Below are 22874 nucleotides of genomic sequence, written 5' to 3'. Positions count from 1 at the left end.
AGTATCAGTTTGTTTATTTATTTTTCCTTTTGCATTATAGAAACAAGACCCAGATAATATTATGCTGATTTGGTTAAATAATTTAAATGCATATCTAACTAGCACACGTAAGCTAAGTAGCACCATGTTGTATAGCAGATGATCTGTTGATTTTTATTGAGTCTGACGCTAAATAAAACGTACACTTATTATTTATTTAGGTAGATAACTTCTGGTTAAAAGTGCTAACCCTATTATGTGAACTATTATTAAGCATTTGTCGTTAATTAGATACATTTGTGAGCTAATAATAAACTACAGCGCACCCAGATATTGTTTCAACAACCGTTAACGCAGACAGCACCACGTTGGTATACTTAGTTATCTGTAGTAAATTACCGGTGAACAGACATATTCAGCACTACACAGCAATATGCGCGACAGTTTATTTATTATAAGTATAACTTCATTATAGTTTTACACGCTTCCTTAAATACACAGTCGCTATAAAAGTTTTATTCCTTTTTTTTAATAACTTATTTTACTGTATTTGGCTTAATTTCTGTTCACCGACCCGTTTTTTGGAAAGGTAAAAGCATTAAATAGTATTTAAACTGAATAAGACGTTGAAATGTGCCCTATAGTAATAATATTAGCGTAAAAATAGTTCTTTTCTCGATCAAAATATAGTTTAAATACCAGAAGTGTACCTTATAAAGATGTTTATGTGCTCAGAGCTATAAATTAAGTCCACAATGGGTCCATCATACCTGTGCTATTTGGGTCATTCGTCTCCCTCCCTTTTATTGAAAAAATAATTTCAAACTGATAACTTTTTGTCGGTTATTTAGCAACTCCATCGATTTTTTTGTTTTTTCTTACGTTATTTATCCTCGTCGCCATTGTGACGTCTAGGTTCTGTTGTATTACAAGGTGATAAATAAAACTCAGTTGGTCAGTCAGGTGTGCTCCGCGACCCGCCTGTACGCCATGACAGTTGACAACAGAATGTCGACTTGCAGGTAGTTCGCATTGCACTTTTATTGTATAAACGTCACACGCAACTTTTGCCAATTTGCCAATTCTACAATAGAAAGTGCTTAGTAGATATTTGTTATTATCAAAATTACCCCGTTTTCGAAGTTATCCCAATGCACCTTACCTATTTCAATTATTATGAAATTATATATCAGAGTATAGTGGAAAAAACAAGTGTTCCTAGGCCACTGCCCCCTGGCAGTGAATGCATTAAACAGTCAAATAGCACTTACCTATGCTGTGACACAATTGTATGTATTCGTAGCATGAGTGGAATAAATCAATACGAATTGGTATTCATTTATTCCACTCAATATTTACGAAAATATGTCACTTTTTTTTTGCAATTGGCTTTACAAAATGGCCCATTTACATTGCTCTTTAGTAGACTACCTAAAATTCATATAAGTCTAAGGACTTTCATTGGTTTTCTATAAATGATATCAATTAATATAAGTTTAGTTTACTAATTATGGAAGGGCATTTCTATTGATGTAATTGAACTTTTATAAAATTTACTCACTATTATAAAATCATCAGGTGACGACCAAAAGTTACTAATTACAAAAAAAAAATTAACAAAAGTCGCCTTACTTTTAGTACTAATATGGTTCACTATGGCTATGATCTTGTGGTGGTACTTAGTGACTTTTGCTTGTCACCGTGGGACTTAAATGCGTTTTGTTAAACTATGCTAATATATTAAAAGTGTGTTGTATAAATATTCAGATTTTTAACATAGAAATAGATTAAAAGTTAGTTATGATTTTACTATAGGTATCTATGGGTTTTTAATAGTAAACTAGGTAACATTGCCAACCCCTATTTCCTCAGCAAACCAAATAATAACACTAAAATATTTTTAAAAATGAGGCGGAAAAATTTAGCAATATGTAGTTATATTACTTTATATGGATAAAATATTTAAAACAAAGTTATCATTCATTTAAAGTAATTTATACTAAGTTAGATTCATTCGTACGATTTTGTTTTCGTTTACATTTTGGACATGGCATATTTGCATTGAAACATTTGATATGAAAGACACTTGAGCACTCATCACAACGATATGTCGTGCTTGTTTCAAATGGATACAATACTTTAGGATCTCGGCAAACTTCACATATAAACCCTTTCTGACTACAAAACCAACAATCTAGCACATGAGTTTTAGCAAAGTTGACAACTTTCTCTAATTGCAATAACAGGGATCCACTTGGTATCTGGACTAGGTCTGATATAGTGTACAAGTGCACATGATCATATAGATATTCCCTTGGCCAGACTCGTTTCTGCAATTCTTCAATAACAGGTTCTCTACATGAGAATATGTATGCTCTTAGGAAGTTAAGTTGTATTCTTAATTCTTGTAACTGTGCCATATCAGACACCCCAGAATATATTTTTGGATTAAGCTTTTTCATATGGATCCAGGGATGATGCTGGAACTCTAATAAGAACAGAGCAGATTTCTTGGAGACTGGGTATCTCTTAAAGTCCCAGTTGTGTATCACCCGAGCTGGTATTATAAACAAGTTGGTATCCATGCAATTGGAACAATAATATTCCCCAGTATAAGCACACACTTTAGCTTTGGAAATGGTGCTGCCCAACAAGTCTTGACAACCCTTGCACTGATAATTTTGATGATCCAGACCGTGTTCCCGGGAGAGGCTCCCCAGCTGCTGAATCATCTTCTGTAGTTCTGTGACGGTGAATGACCCTGTTACTGAATTGGACACAATTTCAAAGCCCAACCCTTGGAGCATGGGGTCCTCAGGTGTAGCAGCTTCTGACTTCAACTCAACAACTTCTGGTTCATCTGTATTTAACTTTAACTCCTTATGGATATCTTTCATGATGTCTCGCAAATTAGGAGTATTAACACATTTTTCTGTCACATTATTTGCTGTATCCAGCAGAGATGACAAACTTTTTAATTCTGGTGTTTTTATGAGGCTGCTGCCATGTGAGGAGTTGGAATTAATAGAACAATTCATTTCATCATTTTTATCAGTAGACCATCCTTTACCACACAAAGAGTTTCCAGTAATCACAACATCATTAGCCCCATCCAGAGGATCAGCATCTGTATCTTCTTGTAGACTATTATTAAGAACATCTTGGTTCTGACTTGTAGATGGCTGATCTAATGATAGAGCATTACTTTCATTGTCATCAATAGTGAAAGGATTGTTATCATCTAAGTCATCCTTTCTTTCTGGTTCAATTTGAGGTTGTGTTCCCATGGTGGTAATGTCATTAGATATAGAGAGGATAAATTCTAATGCTTCATCTTCATTTAGAGCCAGCCTGCCCAATCCAGTTATTCCAGATATGTCAGTTGGAGTGGCCACATCTTTAGGCCTGACCTCTTCATCGCACATGGTGCTGGCCACGTCGAGGCCTGCACTGATGGGCGCCGCTCGCATAGTCGGCACCCACAGGCCTGCCAGCATCAGCACTGGCTCAGGCCAGTGATTAAGTAAACTTGAATTAGTAGGCAAATTAAACTGAATGCATGTCTCTAATCCTTCTATGAGTTTTTGGGCAACTTCTAAAATTTCGGAATCACACACAAAGGCAGACTTATTATAGAAAGGTCTAACAGCAGATATGTTTTTCAGAAGAGTTGCCATGTAAGAGGATAGAAGACATTCATTGAGAGCAATTCGCAGCCAAGCCCTACATTGTCCAATCTCCGTGTTGATCTGCAGCAATGACGAGATCTCGTCGATATTCTGGCGGTGAGAGAGCACGAGTACTAGTGGCCAAAAGTTCGGCTGTGGTCGGAGGTCTGGGTCACCTGACAGTACATTTTTCGCCTTTCGTAGAAATGTGTCCTTCAAACCATGTAGAAATACTGCTTCAAGAGCCGTACACAGTGTGTTAGTAGAATCCGTCGATCCAAGAACGCTGTGGAAGTTTTCTTCGAACTGATTATTATATTGTATGTCTTTTACGCATTCAGATAAGTTATTTATTAGAGATTCTTTCAAAATCGAATCACGACTACGGATGGTGAAACTGGACGCTACATTCTTGAAAAAGGACATGACTATATATTATAAATTACACTGCTTGTAGCACTTTTTAAAATTGATTTGCAATTAATATGTATGCCACAAAGGATTTTATCAGTAAACAACGAATGCATCACTGTAGAATCAAATACAGAGACAGAAACGTCATTTTTTTCTTAGGAAGCATTCATTTCATCATCGTGAAAAATGTCTAGAATTCTAAATGTGAAAGGGCCTTTATAAGTTTGACACTGACGTTAGTGACGTTTCATTGACATCATTCTTGGTTCCTTGGTCCTTGGTATTATTATTATTTGCACGTTTTACCAACAATAATATTGTGATTGTTATATTTAAATATATAATTATCTATAATAATATACCGCCATTGAAAATTTTAATTGTCAAACAGAATAAAAAATATCAATGTTATGTATATTTGTAGCCTATATCGAGAAGTTGCTTATATCATAATTAATCAAAAGTAGTCCTTTTTTTTTGTTGTAAGTTAAGTGCAGCCGGTAATACAAAAGGCGTTATTAAGACTGTTTTTTGCTTATGTAATTTTTATTAATATTAATTTAAACCCAGAAATGGTAAAGTTCACATATTCAATTATAATTATCTATGGGTCACAAATGTTGTTAACTCTTGCCGAACCCGAAAAATCTGAGGAGAATCGACAAGGTCGGTCGACATCGTGTTGGTTATATAAACGAAATTATGAATTTATATTTGAATGATATATTTCAATATGATTTCAATACACTAAATGTGCAAAATTTTAAATAGTTGTTGATTTTTGGTGTATAAATCCAATGACTTCTGTAACAGAACTCCTGCTATGCCGCAAGTGTGGAGCTGACGTGGCCGACTCTTATTACTTATTTAATCAGCAAAGTCCCGGAGCTCGTAAAAGTGAACGGAGAAAATTGTTTGGCAAAAGTAATGTAACTGTGCAAACATTAGTAAATCCATTTGGTGTTCAGTTTGAGATTGTTACTACAGAAAAGGCCAGATGCCATAATATAGGCAATGTAAGTTACCAATATGTTTATATACGTGAAAATATTATATTGAATGCAATTAAAAACTAAAATATTTTAGCCACAAGGAGCAGACTCATGGTTCCCTGGTTACTCATGGCGAATCTGCACATGTCCCCACTGCGGAGCACATATTGGCTGGACATTTGAGAACTCTTCATTAGGGGTGACTGACAAATCCACTCCAGCTAACACATTTCATGGATTAATCTTGAGCAACATTTTGGGAGAAAATTGTAAGTATTTAATGGTTTCCTTATCAGTCACTCACTACTTGTTTTAGACCGTTCTCTTATCTTTTTAGGGAAAAGAAAATTATCCATAAGAATAATATTTTGGATTCCCCTTTGTCCCTACCACATGTATGGAGGCAGTTACAAATAGAAATACACCAACATTTTTGGTTGGGAAGGCTCTCGTAGGGGGCAAAAGCTCTTGTATTTGTATACATACTTTGTTCAGATAAGTCAGAAAAGAAGGGCTTCGCTCCATATGGTATAACAACCTTCTGTAAGTGTTGTATGTGTACATGCGCAAGAGTTAGAAGCAATCAAAATGCTTGTTGACCATCTTCCCAACATTGACCTTACCTAACTATGTAATGTAAGCCTTTGACAAAATAGATATTATAGAATCTTTTTTTGATGAAAACATGATTTTTCAGCTTCATTTTCTTGATGTATGATGGTGGCAAATTATTTTTATAATGTAGATAGATTTATTACCTTTTAGTTTATTTGAGTTAATTGTTTCTATTTTTAGTTACAGATTCCCTGATAATGATGCCAAATATTTACAAAATGCAATGACTAATGACAATGAGCAATAAATTTAAAGTACCTAATAACTTTTGTGAGTATAGCTATCTATGATGTTGCACTAATTATATTATCAAAATTTCTTACTGTTTGAATGAGCTCCTGTTTAAGTAAATATCAATTTTATTATAAAAAATAATGTGTGTTTTTGTTATTATAATATCAAATTAAGGAGAGTCAGCTCCAGCTGTCATACAAGGACGTGAGTTTAGTGGGGCTATTGTTTTAATGGGAATGCACTTAATTTTTGGCCATCCTGTATATAAGAAATGACAAAGACAGAGTCTCACAGTACGCCAGACATGTCCGACATATATTCGCCCAGGAACTTTGTGGTGCCCATGACAAGCTTGTTGAACAGTCTAGGGCTCGCACGGCCGGAGAGTTTCTGTGTGCTACAGTGCGTGTGGTTGGGATTGCCAAGAGATTATGAGTTCGCGACCTCAGGGGAATTCGGAGGGCCTACCGCGAACCACGTTCGACGTGTTGCCTCTCTGTCGCACTTGTAAATGCGTATGTAAGTGTGACAGAGAGGCAACACTTCGAAAGTGGTTCGCGGTAGGCCCTCTGGGCACAAAGGGGATAGTGATCTTAATAATTCGTACTAGACATTCAGCACCATAGTGGGGATACAAAAAATTACCAGACCTAAGTTAAAGGTTTACCTTTAGGGAAAACAATTTGTCAGTGTCTTAATTCTCCCTATTTCCCACTTTGTAAGTTCAAATCCAACTACGATATTGCAAAAATGCTACTTCGTCACACAAGTCCGGATAAAAGTTATAAAAAAATAAAATTCACAGGTCAAATAAAATCAGATTTATTATCTCTTATAATATACTTGTTAGCTATTACGTAGGTAAACAAAACAATACCAAAATCTCCCAATATTACCTATGTATGTATGTGTCATTGTGTAAAATGACCAACAAAATGTTAAAAGCTACTGCTCCGCACTATTTACAATTAGGTATTAGTGTACTTGTTCGCGCGTGATCCCGTTCACGGCATACCTGTTGACTGTATAAAACTATAAACGAGGACGTGATCCTTGCCCTGAAGACAGTTTTTTAATTATCTGCCTTTTTTATGAAAAAATAAGAGAATCAGAAAATGTAATATTATATATAGGGTTCTGTACAAATTTATAGTTTTCAGATTATTCCCTGTACTTGTAGTTTAAGACCAACGATATTAACTAGGGATTAGCGCGTTCATACAAATCCGACTGAACATACTCGTTAAGCAACACTGGCGCCATCTGTTGTATAGTATGCGTAGTTGCGTACTACCGGCCAAGTCGGAGACATGGTAAAGTAGACTGCACTCTCGCGTCGCGCCGAACAAAATACCTCGGTGTCCCTTTCTTTTCTTTAGGGCAACGACGAAGTGACAATTGAATGAATGTTGCTATTGTTGCGACAGCTAAACAAGGCATGCGCCTTTTTATTATTAATATAAAGGTAATAATTACAAATTCCGCCGTGCCAGTTTATTAACTCAGTTGATATAATATTAAGTACAAATAAGTGGGAGTTAAAAGATATAAAATATGTTAAAATAAATACATAATATTTTAATTAAGCACGTACAAAATATTCAACAATCAAAGAAGCTTTATATTTTCTGAATTTAGAAAAATATTATTATTAAAGGGAAAATTCTTAAGTTAGTTAACCAGCACGTCATAACCCACAAAATAGACACTCTTCATAATGAATGTGGTAGCAGAAGTCTCCCTTTCGGGCCGTCTCGTTCGGCACGCTCGCCGGAGAGACGAGAGCGCAATCTATTTTATAATGTGTCTTTGGACGGCGCGCGTACAAGGCCATCATGGCCGCACGCGCAATAAAGAAATAATGATCGCTTAAAATTTGTTTTAAGCAAGAAATCAATGCAATCTGTAATTACTTACCGATAAAATGAAATCTCATCAATTTATTAGATTTTTCTGTAACAGTTTTTACACCCTTTCACAACACGGTCACTCATTCTACATTGAAAGCCACCGACGATTGTGACGAATGTAGAATGAGTGACGAATAGTACCTGATGCCCCCCTGGTAGAGTGTTATTACCATCCCGCTAGCGTGGGTGTTTAAGCAATCGAGCCAACCAGCGTAACTTGACCGAGCCATGTACTACTCGAGCGTAATTGGAATGCGAGCCTATGCTGGTTAGTCCGAGCAATCAGCCCAACCGAAGCGCGCCCTAAGCGGTTTTAATAACAACCATGCCTTTAGTTATTTAGCCTGAGGACAAATTATGAATACCTACATATTCCAGGTTTGCGTCGTGTTATAATAGAACGAAATGAAGTAGCGGTAAATAATAAAACGAAATCAGTTCTGTCGGTTTTTGACTGATTTGTTTGTTCGTTTGTATAAATATGTAATTCAATTTACAGTTAATAAGATAAATTTAGTCCGGATAATAAGTTAATTTCTACTTAACTAGAATGAGACTCTTCTATTTTAGTTATTACACTTATACCGGTAAAACTGTTTTAATATTTTTGATCATTTTTAAAGCAGTTTACTGAATCACTAACTGACACATAATTATTTATTACAGCATGCTACATTTATACTATACTATTTATACTGTTTTTATTAGAATTGAATTCCAACAGTATTTTGGTGGTAACTACTGGGAATAAAAATTCCCAGTAGTTACCACCAAGCCGAGTTGGTGGTAACTAGTGGGAATAAAAATTCCCACCTTTTACCAGTGGTAACTACTGGGAATAAAAATTCCCAGTAGTTACCACCAAGCCGAGTTGGTGGTAACTAGTGGGATTTTTTTTCCCAGTAGTTACCAGTGGTAAAAGGTGGGAAAAAAATTCTCAGTAGTTACCACTGGTAAGAACTTGGTGGTAACTAGTGGGAATAACCCTACGTATTGTACTTATATTTGTCTTATCATATGTACTGTACAAATACATATCAAGGAACCCTAATATACTTATTACAATAACGATCGATTGCAATTGGATATTAATTCAGAGAAATAAAATCAAATCGAAATAGATATCAGTGGCAGCCATGGCAACAGCGTTATTCCTAAAATACGGCAATTTGCTTTCTTATCAATCACACGGTAGGTATACGGCAGCAATTCCTTTGCCGTTTTTTTTTGTACGGCAATACTCATAAAGTTGTCTCATTAAGCACGCAAGCAGGAAGAACACTGCATAGCAACATACCTAGGGTACATCAAGTACATTTTAATACATTTTAATATTACTTTAATAGTAGCTAGTGAATAGATGATCTGTTTTAATGGAATCGGCAACATAGGGCAAAAACAATTGGTTCCTTACTTACACAATACACATGACACTATCTTTTTAAAATTCGTAAGTCTTAGACATAATGAAAGCTAAAAATTCATGAAGTAGCAAACCTTTGATGCAAGGTTTGCGCAGTGCTCGCCGGCGTAGGAGTAAAGTTTATTCCTACCGGCGTTTCACTTGAATTGCCGTTCGATGCTTTTCCTTGGATAGCAGCAATTTCTTTCTGCAGTTTGCTATTGAGGACTTGCTTATTGACAAAGTTACGGCTGACTCCCCGTCCGCGCCCGCGCCCGCGTCCACGTCCGCGGCCCCGGGAGCGCGTCGAGCGCGCGCTGGCGTTTGATCGGTTCGATCTATTAGACTGGCTTGATCGGTTGGACCCCACAGAGTAGACGCTCCCGGGCCCGCGCCTCTGTTTATATCCACCTAGTTGACTATTCAGCTGAACAAGGCTCTGTTTATTTAAGTAATTAGGATTGCCAACGCTATTACGTCGACGTCGCTTTGCTAGATCATTAGCCACGCTGACAGTCAACTGAGATGCCGAGGTGAAGGAATTATTCCTAGACCGTGAATTACTCCGAGACAGTGAGTTATTCCTTGATAAAGAATTATTTCTCGATCTTGATCTCGACCTGGACCGAGTAAATGTTTGAGATCTAATCATATTATCCTGGAATAGCAAATTTTGCGCTTTCTTATTAAGTTGTTCTTTTAGTATTTGATCAGATCTCAATCCCACTGAAGTGTATTTGTTGCGTGTAGTCAGGCCCCGGCCGCGCTTGGCGATGCCTCTCTTGGCGACGGCGAGCGGGCGGCGCGCGCCGGCCGCAAACGCACCGCGCGACACGCCGAGCCGGCTGCGTATATCGCCTCGCACATTGGAAGTAGAACGGGTACGGCTAAGACGATTTTGACCACTTCCTGCAAAAATGATTATACAAAATATTATAGCTGTAACATATGGTGGCGAATTAAGAAGTTAGTCGCCCGCGATGGCCACGAATGGTTTTGGAATAAGGGATTTAATGACTGCTTTTTTATTTTATTGTGGAAATAGTAGGCGACTGCATACAATTTCATACATTTAGCCGAGGATGACCACAATAATGAATAAAAGCACCCAATAAAATAAATTAATCTCTTTACGCTTATTTGTAAACCAGGGAGAAAGAAAGAAAGCTCTAATGGGACAACTACCACTCGGACCAATTATAGTTTTGATAACACAAGTGCCTAATAAAGATAAAATAAATTAATTATCTTCGATATGGTGGTCTAATGAAAGAGATCATTGAAGGTTTTAGGAGATATGATTTTCCAGGAAATGTGTTGATTTTTAGGTTGATATCTAAGTTTAGTCTTTAGTCAGGGTATTTTTTTTGGCAACCCTATCCGAAATTAGGAATACATTTGACAACTACCGTTCGTCTTCACAAAGATACATTGATTGAGTAAGATGTGAAAAATCTAAGACAATGTCGTGCTTCGAATTTGACAGGTAAACGAGATGGCGCTGTACAGCTCCATACATTTTGTGGTAACTCTGATTGTCAAAAGTTGACGTTTGACAATTCAGTGACCGCAAAACATATGGCGCAGTACAGCACCATCTGTTTTGGATGTCATATAAGGACACTTTTTTTAGACTTTACCTCTCTATTACAATCAATTCTCTTTGGTCTTCAGTAGGGAGCATTACCGCAATGTTCTGCCGCCAGAGTGCAGCGCTAGTGCACATACTAAACCATAGAGTAACTTATACATACTAGGCATTAACAGTTTATTGACAAGTTTTCACTATGACATTGATGCATCAAGGCGGTTTCGTTCGATCGAATAGGCAAGAGTGATAGAGAGGCAGAATCCGAACTTTCGACTGTCGTGTATCACGGCAGGCCATGTGATTGAGCTAGTGACGCCTTCTACGCAGAGTGCTGCGTAATATCCCCTGTTCAAAACAAAGACCCCCACATCTTTTCATCCTAAGGCTTGTAGCCTGATCTCAAAATAGAAAGGTTTGCATTTACCATCGATATTTTTGAATTATACAAACCTAAAATACCGTTTGAATGCCTATATATTAATCAGAGTGGCGCCACTAATTATCTCAACTCGACAAAATATCTTTTTTCCGATTCGGAACATCTAACAAGGTCAATTTACCGGCGGAGCGGTGCTGATATCTACTCTCACTCAGTTGTTGAATAGTTAAATTGATTAAATTTAAAGAATATAAAATATGAAGGACCTTAAAAACATACCTCTAAATCTGCCTATTCTGCTTTGTAATGGTACATTTTGATTTTCTAATCCTGCTCTCCCTCTTGGCGTCAGTCCTCTTTGCTGTGACTGCGAGCGAGACGCTGATCTAGCCCGGGAAGTGGAGCGCCGCTGCTGGCGAGATCGGGAGTGCGAGCGTCCGCGGGCGCGGCCGCGGCCCCGGCCGCGGGGGCGCACCTGCGACCGCGACCGCGAGCGGGATCTAGACCGCGCACCCGCGGCCGCGGGGGTCTCCACGCGAGTCGCCGATCGCCCTCGCCTGACAGTGCCGCGGCCGCGCCCGCGCCCGCCTCCGCGTCCTCGCCCGCGTATGTTCGTGCCACCTCTACCACGCGACCTACCAGCTCGTATGATGTCATCTGTAAACATGGTTTTAAAAATATGTACACAATAAATGCATATGTAATATTGCATATGCAAGCAATCAACCTCAGTACTTTTTGTATCGAGACTGACTGAAATAACAAGACAAAGACATGTTCGTATGTTTCCGTCAATATTCGATGGAAAATAATTATGCATTACATCTGTACTTCAGTTAGCAATATCCTTGCTCATCAAGTTATACACATTTTTCATCACATTTCTAAGCAATAAAAACCTACATTTTAATAAAAATAGAAAGTAGTGTAAGAGCAATTAGTCATAAAGCTTGCTGAGGTAGATACTGAATTCACACACAACACATATTTTTCGCTATCTGGACATTCTGGACATACAGTTGTGTGCTATACTCGTATAATAGCAGTGATGAAGATTGTCATTTGACTTTTTGAATCTACTTAAACAAGCAATCAATAGTACAATGAAAATTAGGGGAAAACTATAACTTTAGATCAATTATATGGGATCTTTTTTATAATTCTTATGCATTACTTGACATTGTTTCAAACTTAACTATAACCTTTACTTAAATAATATTGGAAGTAAAAAAAGATCGTCTTATAGAAAAGATTATTTTCACCACACCAGCTCGGAAAGGCTTACTTTGCACTTCAAAAACTGATAGCAAAGTAATCAAATGCAAATTTTGAGTTGTTTTCTTATGTTTGCTGGTAGAATTGACTTTTAAATGATGATTTTGGATGATAAATATTTAATAACATTAATTTGGGTTGATTTGGTTAGATTTTGTTCGACATTTTACATTTAATATTTGCTTCGGGTTGGTGTGGTGAAAAATTTTGTGTTTCACTCGGGGGCAAATTTTGTTTAACCCTCGTGCTTTGAAACCCTCGCAATGCTCAAGATTCCATTTTTCGAACCACTCGCTACGCACTTGGTTCAATTTTGGCATCTTTCGCTTGCTCGGGTATCAATATTAGCTTGACCGGTTAAACAACAACTTTGCCCCCTTGTAAAACAAATAACTATTTTTTTCTGGATGTCATAGGTTTAGATGTAAAGCTTTGATTGGAAATAATAGGCAAAATACTAAGTTACAATAATATTACACAATTGTACACAGTTTTTTCGTAGGTTGTTACGTTTTTATAAGAGTTTCCGCGAGGTAGTAAAAAAGACGATTCACATATTTTTTTTTACTTTCAATATTATTTAAGTAAAGGCTACAGTTAATTTTGAAGCAATGTCAAGTAATGCAGAAGAATTATAAGAAAATATCCAATATCTAAAGTTATAGTTTTCCCCTATAAACCCATATAAACGGCGGGAATCGAGAATCTAACCCAGCGGTCGGCAACCTTTTTTTGCGTAGTTTTAGTAGCGTAGTTAACGATGAGTATGTTGACGCGGGCCGCAGTTTGTTAACATTTATGACTATATCAGACATTGTCGTTTCTCAATATTACATAGCCAGAGAGGCTCGCAGGCCGCAAGTGACAGTTTCACGAGCCGCATGCGGCCCGCGGGCCGCAGGTTGCCGACCGCCGATCTAACCCATTTGAGACACGCGGGCGACATAGTGGTTTTCGCCAATACAGCAGAAGAGTTACAGCAAATGCTCGCAGAACTGAATACAGCTAGTAAAGCAGTCTGACTCTCTATGAATCTCCAGAAAACCAAAGCAATGATTAGTCATTTTGTTGTGGAGTCATGGTTGGATATTAATTGACCTAAATATATATATTCTCTTACATACTCAATGGTGTTGTCATCTATTTTTATCTCTTTGGCATCCATACTACTAATACTACTAATAGTATTAGTAACCATGACTCCACAACAAAGGAAATAGACAGAAGAATTGGAAACGCGTGGAAGAGATAAGATAGCATTCGGCAAGACGCTGCCGCAGCCCGGCAGCCGCGACCGACCGCCGCCGCCGAACGTGACAGCTGGGCGGCGCCGCCGTAAGCATTCGGATAGGCGCGACCGGGCGGCGACTGCCGACTGCCACGTGCAACGTGCAACGACAATTTAAATATACGAAAGCGAAAACTTGTGGAGCAACTGCTTCAGGACCAAGAAGAAGATGATGAAATAATGATGAATTGAATTTCATCATAGAGGAGTAGAATGGATTCATTGTATACGTCCAGAGCTGATGAAGGCAGTTATCAGATAAGCTCAACTAAATACTCGTCGTTTTCTTCGCAAGACGCCATTTTTGCGACTGACACGAGTTGGGCAGCGCTGCTATACCGCTACGGGAGCGGGCCACGCCCCCCGGCCGCGCCGCTCTGCCGCCTGCATCGGACGGTGTGTCATACAAATCCCTATAAAGCAGTGCGGCGACTGCCGGGCAGCGCCTGCCGGGCAGCCGCTGCCGGGTCGCGGCAGCCTCTTGCCGACGCTTACCTATACTGGTCTCTGAAAGAGGTCATGAAAAATAGCCAAACAAGTATGCACATCAAAAGAAAACTCTTCAACACATGCATTCTACCAATCTTCACATATGGCTGTCAGACATGGGCATTCACCAAAGCACAATGTAAAAGGTTAAGCATAACTCAGAGAGCCATGGAAAGAAGCATCTTAAAGAAAAGAAGAATAGACAAAATAATTAGCAAGAATTTAAGAGACAAAACAGGGTTTACTGATGTTACATACAAAACAACTGAAATGGAAGTGGGCTGGACATACTATTAGAGGAGGAGATAAATGGAGCAAAATTGGAACACTCTGGCACCCTAGAGGGCATAAAAGAAACAGAGGTCGGCAATTTAAAAGATTGTCCGGAGAAATCGAAGACATGGCTGGAAGGACTAAAACATGGACCAGATTAGTGCAAAATAAGGAAGAGTGGAGAAGATTGGGGGATAGTCTGTTCGAGATCCTGAAAACGGTGAAAAATAGAGATACTAACTACTCCTAAAAATACGTGTGATACCTCATTAGATTCGTCATGATGTCTAGAAAAATGTATTCGAAGCGTGTATTAGTACACAAAAAATATCAAAAGTTATAAACAAAAAAAGGGGGAAAATAAGTAGATATTTTTATTTCCCCAATATCTCAAAAAGTATTAATATTAAAGAAACCAAAATTAATATTATAAAATAGAGATAAGGCGATCTTAAAGGTGCCGCTCGTCTTCTTTTCACAAACGACGTGCTATCGCCAGATACTCCCGATACCCTCTCGGCCTTACGATCTAAACATCCCCCGGCTCCTTCAGTACCACACTTGTTTGCCCCACCTACAGCTGACCAGGCCTGCCTCCAAATCGAAGGCAAAGACGTTATTGACGCCATATTTTCTTTCAAAACCGGTTCGGCGGCCGGCCTGGATGGGATCTCGCCCCAACATTTGAAAGATCTTATTTCTCATTCCGTGGGCGACGCAGGTGAGCAGCTTGTCTGTTCCCTTACTAAATTAATAAATTTTATGTTTTCAGGCAAAATTAACACTAATATCGTCCCGATTCTATACGGGGCAAACCTGATCGCCCTAACCAAAAAGGACGGAGGGGTGAGACCCATTGCGGTGGGGTCTACTTTACGACGTCTGGCTTCAAAAATTGCGGTTAGACACATTAGATCAAAATTACAATCCCTTTTTGAACCAATACAGCTAGGTTTCGGCACGAAAGGTGGGTGCGAGGCAGCCGTCCATGCCCTAAGGACCTACCTTTCACTCGATGATTGCGAAATTGTTGTCAAAATTGACGTTAAAAATGCTTTTAATTCGGTTAGCAGAGACACCTTGCTGACAGAAGTTAAGGACAAAATTCCGGAACTATACAATTACCTTTTCTTTTGCTATTCAGACTCATCTAAATTAATGTACAAGTCACATGAATTATCTTCCGAGGTTGGCTGTCAGCAGGGTGACCCTCTCGGGCCAGCAATTTTTAGTTTGGCTATAAATCCAATTATCAAAAATTTAAAATCAAAATTCAATGTGTGGTACTTAGATGACGGAACCCTAGGAGGTGACGTGAATACTGTACTTTCTGATTTGTCTTTTATTAAGAGTAGTTTCGAAAATATTGGTTTAGAACTGAATTTCAGTAAATGCGAACTCTTTATTCAAAAATCTTCTTGTACTTTGACCGACTTACAACCCAAATTTGACGATCTGACTCCCAATATCAAATCAGTAGACAAGTATTCTCTTTGCCTCCTGGGTTCTCCTATATTCGAAGAATCTTTTCCCGATTATATTTCTAACTCCATAACTAAATTCAAAAGTCACACGGATCGCTTACTCGAAATTAGCCCTCATTATGCTCTTGTGATTCTTAAATTCTGCCTTTTTGTCCCTAAATTTACGTATGTGCTCCGCTGTTGTCCTTTCTGGATACATCAAAATTTATTGTCGCCCATAGATGATTTGATCAAAATTAGTTTAGAGACGATTCTAAACATTCAGCTAAGTGAGCCTTCCTGGTCTCAAGCGTCCCTCCCCATTCGGTTTGGAGGTTTAGGAATTCGCAAAATTTCCAGTGTGGCTTCCCCAGCCTTTTTGGCGTCCACTCATAGCACGTCTGGTCTCATAGGAAATATCTTAAGGGCTTTGCCCACAAACTGTGAGATCGCGGGCTTTGAGGACGCCAAAAATGCTTTTAAAATTGCTTGCCCAGGCAAACAATTTCCAGACAACCCAAATTCACAAAGGAGTTGGGATAATGTTTACTGTGATTTAACTTACAATACTCTCCTAAACAACTGTACAGGTCCAGACCGCGCGAGGCTTTTGGCGGTCGGAGCCCGGGAAGCCGGTTACTGGCTACATGCCCATCCCCCAATACTGGTACTTTCTTGGATCCGGCCTCCCTTAGACTGGCGACTGGTTTGCGACTCGGGGTTTCGGTGTGTACGCCACACATATGCTCTTGTGGCACGGACGTGGACCGACTGGGACACCACGGATTATCTTGTCAAAAAAGTGCAGGCCGTTTTTCGAGACATGCGTCGCTTAATGACATAGTCCGTCGGTCTCTTGCCACCATCAATGTGCCTGCTCTTCTTGAGCCGACTGGCATTATCAGAGATGATGGCAAGACGCCCGATGGAGTGTCCTTAGTTTCTTGGAGCTTGGGACGGATGTTGGTGTGGGATGCTACCTGCGTAGACACACTGGCACCGTCCCACCTCCAACGGACTACTGTAAAAGCGGGCGGAGCGGCGGAAAGCGCCGAAATTCTAAAACGTAACAAATATAAGAGCCTCGGTAGAGAGTACCATTTTGTACCATTTGGTGTTGAAACTCTAGGTCCATGGGGTCCCAGCGCGCATAAGTTGTTCGCAGAAATCGCGAAGCGTCTGGTTGACGTAACTGGTGACCGAAGAGCTGGCGGCTACCTCGCACAACGTATCAGCATTGCGATACAGCGAGGAAATGCCGCCAGCATCCTTGGTACAATGCCTCAAGGGCCTATTTTAGATTTAAGCTAGTTATTAATTTCGTTTAGTAGTACCACTGTATATATATTGTATGTAAATAAAGATTTATTTAAAAATATTATAAAAAAGAAGGATATTTCCAATCAAACATTCCATACTTGCAGAACTGTATCTCCATTATTTATACTTTTTATTCAACGCTGAACACAGCTCTCCGCGCCTCATTTTCGAGAAACGCGCGCGGTGTGGAAAAACGATTACGTACATTAAAAATAATTTTAAAGGTATTAAATATTCATTGAAAAATTTTAAAAAAATATGGTGTATTTAAAACATGTCAACACATGTAATACTTGTAGAAATTTATCTTAAAGTTATTTTTTCAACAAGTTAGGCAATTGTTAATGAACAAAATTTTCTCGAAATTCCTTCTTTATTGAAAACGAAAAAAAAATGTATAAATAACTATTGTAAAATTTTCTCGCATTCTAGAACCCTTCTCATATACATGCTTAATAAGATCACATTATAAAAGTTTTCATAAAGTTAATACTTTGCTTAAAATAAGTTTTAAAATAACATAGAAAATCGACGAAAAACGAAAAATCAAGGTAAAATTGTAAAATATAAAACAATATTATAACCAAACTATTATTTTTTTCAGAACTTTTATAACGTGATCTTATTAAACATGTATATGAGAAGGGTTCTAGAATGCGAGAAAATTTTACAATTGTTATTTATACATTTAGTAGTAAAAGTACATTTTTTGTCGTTTTCAATAAAGAAGATAGTTTGAGAAAATTTTGCTAATTAACAATAGGCCTGTTGCAAGTAACAAAGAATCATGGAAATAATGGTTTCAACGAAACATATATGTTAATATGATTCTAAAAAATGGCCCAATCTCAGTATAAACTGAAGGATTATTAATATATTCAATAAAATAAAAGTGCAAAATTCTCCAATCGGCCATTTTTACTGAAACGCCAATCAGAAACGTTCCAAACAGTGACGTCATCAATCCATAACATATTTCTTAGAGCAACATAGACAACCTCATTGACCGAAATCTATACGTGGGCACCAAAGAGTTCGAAAGGTGCAAAAAAAATGTTATTTCGCCACTAAACATTTATTACGTCCAAAAAATATTATTACACGATATAAAGTAGATATCTATTTGTTATTATTTAAATAAAATGCTAAATAATACGATATTTCAACAACAAACTTTTTTAATTATTTGGCTGAATGGAACTATCATTGCCATGTTGGCTGTCGTAACTAGAAAAAATGAAAGTTAAAAAGTAAAAGCGGCGTTCGGTGATTTTCACTCAAAATTTACATGTATCTAAATAATTCATCTTAAACTGCAACCGTGTGAGAGTTTTTGTGTAAAATGAGTTATTGTGATAAATTTTTGTAATGTATTTATCATCCCTAATCGTAATATATGGTGCTGAATTAACAATATCATTCGGATTCAAGGGAAATTCGTAACTGTAAGTATGTAAACAATATCTACCACCCTACCCCCAACTAAATGATGACGTCACAAATGGCATGCGACGCGTTTTCGCGCGAAGTTTAAACTAGCTATAATAAAATGCAATTATCTATGTTAAATCTTATGAGTATAACTGAAATATAGTGTTTTTCGGAACTAATACAAGTGTACCGACGATATTAAAAGGGTTTTCAAAATTTGTCATCAGGCCTATTGCCTAACTTGTTGAAAAAATAACTTTAAGATTAATTTCTACAAGTATTACATTTGTTGACATGTTTTAAATACACGATTTTTTTTTTTAATTTTTGAATGAATATTTTATACCTTTAAAATTATATTTAATGTTACGTAATCGCTTATTCACGCCGCGCGCGTTTCCCGAAAATGAGGCGCGGAGGGCTGTGTTCAGCGTTGAATAAAAAGTATATATAATGGAGATACAGTTCTGCAAGTATGGAATATTTGATTGGAAATATCCTCCTCTTTTATAATATTAATTTTGGTTTCTTAAATATTAATACTTTTTGAGATATTGGGGAAATAAAAAATATCTACTTTTTTCCCCCTTTTTTTATTTATAACTTTTGATATTTTTTGTGTGCTAATACACGCTTCGAATACATTTTTCTAGACATCGTGACGAATCTAATGAGGTATCACACGTATTTTTAGGAGTAGTATCTCTATTTTTCACCGTTTTCAGGATCTCGAACAGACTAGGAGGCCTTTGCCCAAAGGCACACAGAATCGGTTATCGTAGATTAAGGAAAACTGTAGATATAGTATAAAAATGTATTTATGAAATAAAGCTATTAATAATAATAAATAATATAGTTTTCCCCTAATTTTCATTTTGCTATTGACTGCTATTAGTGCTATTATATTGCACACAACTGTATACAGAATGATTCATGAGACGTGAGCAGCACTAATCCTGCACACTCAGTAACTGATAATTGATCGATCACCGTTGTATTTAGGTGAAACAACCACACTTTTTCCTATTTTTTAACTTTTTAGTGAGGACAGATTTAATTCTCTGCAATCATGGTTACCCTACAAGACCTAATTAATAAACATAAAACCTCTTTAAAGTCTTTAACCTTAATGACAGCATTTAGATTACGAAGGAAATAAACTGTCAAACTTGAGTGAGATACGAGTTTTGAAAAGTAACCAGACCATGATGACATTCAATTTGACACAGAATATCGATAGTTTAGTATTCTAATTTTAGGGTGACCATGCATGTCGTAAATAAATTAATAACTTTTTTTTTCAACACAACTAGAAAATTAACGTTAACCTCACTAATACTGATACAAAACAGTTGCTTATAATTTACGAAATGCGCAGTGTTAGTCCTGCTCACGTCTCCTGAATCACCCTGAATAGCACTCAAGTTATAACGTAAAACATGGAAGATATTTTGATCAGTTTAAATTACCCCACAGTCTAAATTGCCCACCTGCACCTTAACTATTGTATAAAATAGGTACTACACTTTTTATTCCCTCCATGTGTATTTTTCTATGCTGTCATCCGAATGTATACGCAGAGTCCTTAAATACTTCGGACATATAGCAAGGAAAGACGGTGGCAGCCTCGAAAAGCTTTTTGTGACCGGCAAAGTGGAGAGGGAAAAGGCCTAGACGTGGACGCAGTCCAATACGTTGGTCCGACCAGATCCGCACCGCTTTTGACTCCACAGTCCACATGGCTCTCCACACCGCCAAGGACAGAACCAGATGGAGAGAGTTTGTGAGAGAGAAGGTGATCCAGAAGGGAGGTCATGACCCTCATTACTGAGGATTACGACGCAAGGAGGATTTTTCTATGATTCCACAAAAAATAAATGCTGCTCTACGCTAGCCAACACAAAAACCAACTCCCCATTAATCAACAAAGAAATGCTCCTCTAAGTATAAATGTACATACATTGCACAGATAGTTATTTTATGTTACTGATGGTATCTGTATAGGTCTGCTGATCAACTCAAGATAGTTTAAGAGATATTATTATGGCTGACTAAACAGTCCTGGGAGTAGACAGTTTCAACACTAAGGGAGCAAATTTATAAAATGTAGATCCAAAAAGCGCTACGATTTTTTAAAAACTTCCCTTTATGGACCTAGTCCACCTTAATGTACCAGTGAGCTATGTTTTTTTTAATTTTATCATGTGAAAATTTCTATTGTTATGATGTACCTTCGACAGGTTAGGTTCACATTTAGTAAGTGAAACTATTATAAACCTTAAAAGTGATCTGATTGGCTGGTGATTGGTGAAAGTCTACAGGGAATGCTACCCACGCTAAGCTGATACAGCGTTTATATTTTTACCAAAGATTTCGACTACACAAGGCCGGCAGTTATTGTAAAAATAGTGTAACATACTGTTGAAAACCATAAATTGTTATACACATTTCCTTCTTATATAGCAGTTATATTTCGTTTATACGGAAACATTCGTCATTAAATGAAAGTTTTATAACAATCTGAAAATAGATCCGATGAATTTAGAACTTACCTAATGACATATTTGTAGAGTCCGCCATGGTACAAAGCTTGTGGAGCACGTGTTAAATAAACAAGACTCGTCTTAAACCACTGTGGATACTAACGTCATAAATTTAGTTTACTTTAAAGCCAATAAAGGTAGCCAGTATCGAACATTACAGGTTAATTTTATTTTAGTAAAGTAAACGCCAAGCAAAAATATTTTTTTTTTAAATATAGCTGCAAAGGCATCCAAGAAATCTGCCAAAATGACGAGCGGTGCGGTAGTGTGTTATGGCTATTGCCATGAAGCTATATATATTTAGCCCCCATTCGCACGACAGCTTTTTCATCGCGCGTTAAAAAAGCGCTTGAATCTGTTCGCACTCTAAATTCGACTTATCGACCAAAGCTTAAAGTCTAAAATCCAACAACACTGGATAAAAAGCGCCACCGCTGTCGTGTGAATACATAAATGGTTATCCATTTGTGTCATTCAAACGCTTTTTTAACGCGCGTTGAAAAAGCTGTCGTGCGAACGGGGCCTTAAAGTGGAGCATGCTGTAACTTTTTTTGCCATACTAAATTGAACCTTATCACCGAGCTAGAAAGGTGAGAAAACGGTCCACTTGAGATAGAAAAACCAGAGCCCATATCTCACTCGCACATGTTGCCAATGTTAAAGGCCAAGCACGCACCACGACTTTTTGTCGCACGATAATTTAGTCGCAGAAATGTAACGTATGTGTTTATATGGCAGTGCGCGCATATGCGACAAAAAAATCGCAGCGATTTTAAAATTGTGATTTGTCACATTTTTCCGCGACTGCTCGAGACGCGATTGTCGCAAAGTGAATTGCGGCATACGGAGTTGTATGGCCCCGCGCGCACTGCGATAATAAAATCGCACCCGGACCTCAGTCGGCATATCGCTCTCCAAGCGTCAACATGTCGGAACCTGCTGCTGAAGACGCTAGATGTTGACCATTTAATTATGGAAATAGAAGGAGATCACCTTTGTGGTATAAATACTCAAAGTCATACAGCGATCACACATTAAAGACAATGTTTCATGACAAACGACTGGTACGAAATCCATGTTGAGAATGAACAAATCGTCGACTTTTTCATCGCAGTGCGCGCAGTGAATTTTCTGCGATATATTACAGCGCGATTATAAAATCGTGTCGCAAAAACTAAAATCGTGGTGCGCGCTTAGGCAAAGGCCTTACTTAACACACTATTGCATCGCACCGCGATCTTGGTGGCGCGTACCCATAAGTGAGAGCGAGAAAGAGATATTTCTTTCTCGCTCACACGTAGGGGTGCGGCACCCCGTATCCTTGGTGCGGTGCGTAGTGTGTTACGGCCTTAAAAAGATACCATTGTGGTAGTATTTATACCTTCTTATACTCTTTTAGTGCTATACTCATACTCATACTATATTCAGATTACAGGTTCTGATATCCTTTAAGTAATTTGTAAACAGCAGCTGTAGTGAGAGCGAGAAAGAGATCAACACGCCCGTTTGTTACGGTTCTAATAGCCATAGCACACTACCGCACCGCACCAAGGTCATTGTGGGACGCACCTTGGACGCACCCATAAGTTCCACAATGACCTTGGTGCG

General features: G+C 38.0%; 3 protein-coding genes across 3 annotated transcripts; 1 reads left to right on the top strand and 2 right to left on the bottom strand.

The window, feature by feature from the left end:
- Positions 1-1044: 1044 nt before the first annotated feature.
- LOC134805183 (uncharacterized) lies at positions 1045-4169 on the bottom strand. Its single transcript, XM_063778492.1, has one exon. It carries the CDS (start codon positions 4071-4073, stop codon positions 1974-1976), a length of 2100 nt encoding a protein of 699 aa, XP_063634562.1. The 5' UTR covers positions 4074-4169; the 3' UTR covers positions 1045-1973.
- A 189-nt stretch (positions 4170-4358) lies between these two features.
- LOC134804398 (protein cereblon-like) lies at positions 4359-6025 on the top strand. Its single transcript, XM_063777429.1, has 4 exons — positions 4359-4727; positions 4875-5077; positions 5148-5322; positions 5849-6025. Exons 1-4 carry the CDS (start codon positions 4634-4636, stop codon positions 5893-5895), a joined length of 519 nt encoding a protein of 172 aa, XP_063633499.1. The 5' UTR covers positions 4359-4633; the 3' UTR covers positions 5896-6025.
- Positions 6026-6776: 751 nt separating this feature from the next.
- Positions 6777-21408, bottom strand: LOC134804832 (serine/arginine repetitive matrix protein 2-like). The gene is made up of 3 exons (XM_063778104.1): positions 21276-21408; positions 11464-11841; positions 6777-10123 (listed from the first exon to the last, which is right to left on the bottom strand). Exons 1-3 carry the CDS (start codon positions 21301-21303, stop codon positions 9294-9296), a joined length of 1236 nt encoding a protein of 411 aa, XP_063634174.1. The 5' UTR covers positions 21304-21408; the 3' UTR covers positions 6777-9293.
- Between the last annotated feature and the right edge of the window lie 1466 nt (positions 21409-22874).

The sequence above is a fragment of the Cydia splendana genome, chromosome Z (assembly GCF_910591565.1).
Source record: "Cydia splendana chromosome Z, ilCydSple1.2, whole genome shotgun sequence".
NCBI lineage: Eukaryota > Metazoa > Arthropoda > Insecta > Lepidoptera > Tortricidae > Cydia > Cydia splendana.
Note: the sequence above shows the minus strand (reverse complement) of the source record. Positions and strands in the feature narration are given on the sequence as shown.

Bases quoted from the DNA above. Each gene is read 5' to 3' on its own strand.
- LOC134805183 (XM_063778492.1), bottom strand. From the start codon at position 4,073: ATGTCCTTTTTCAAGAATGTAGCGTCCAGTTTCACCATCCGTAGTCGT.
- LOC134804398 (XM_063777429.1), top strand. From the start codon at position 4,634: ATGGTAAAGTTCACATATTCAATTATAATTATCTATGGGTCACAAATG. The intron at 5,078-5,147 runs GTAAGTTACCAA...AAAATATTTTAG, and splicing joins GATGCCATAATATAGGCAAT to CCACAAGGAGCAGACTCATG. The intron at 5,323-5,848 runs GTAAGTATTTAA...TTCTATTTTTAG, and splicing joins CAACATTTTGGGAGAAAATT to TTACAGATTCCCTGATAATG.
- LOC134804832 (XM_063778104.1), bottom strand. From the start codon at position 21,303: ATGGCGGACTCTACAAATATGTCATTAG. The intron at 11,842-21,275 runs GTAAGTTCTAAA...CCATGTTTACAG, and splicing joins CTCTACAAATATGTCATTAG to ATGACATCATACGAGCTGGT. The intron at 10,124-11,463 runs GTATGTTTTTAA...TCATTTTTGCAG, and splicing joins CAGAATAGGCAGATTTAGAG to GAAGTGGTCAAAATCGTCTT.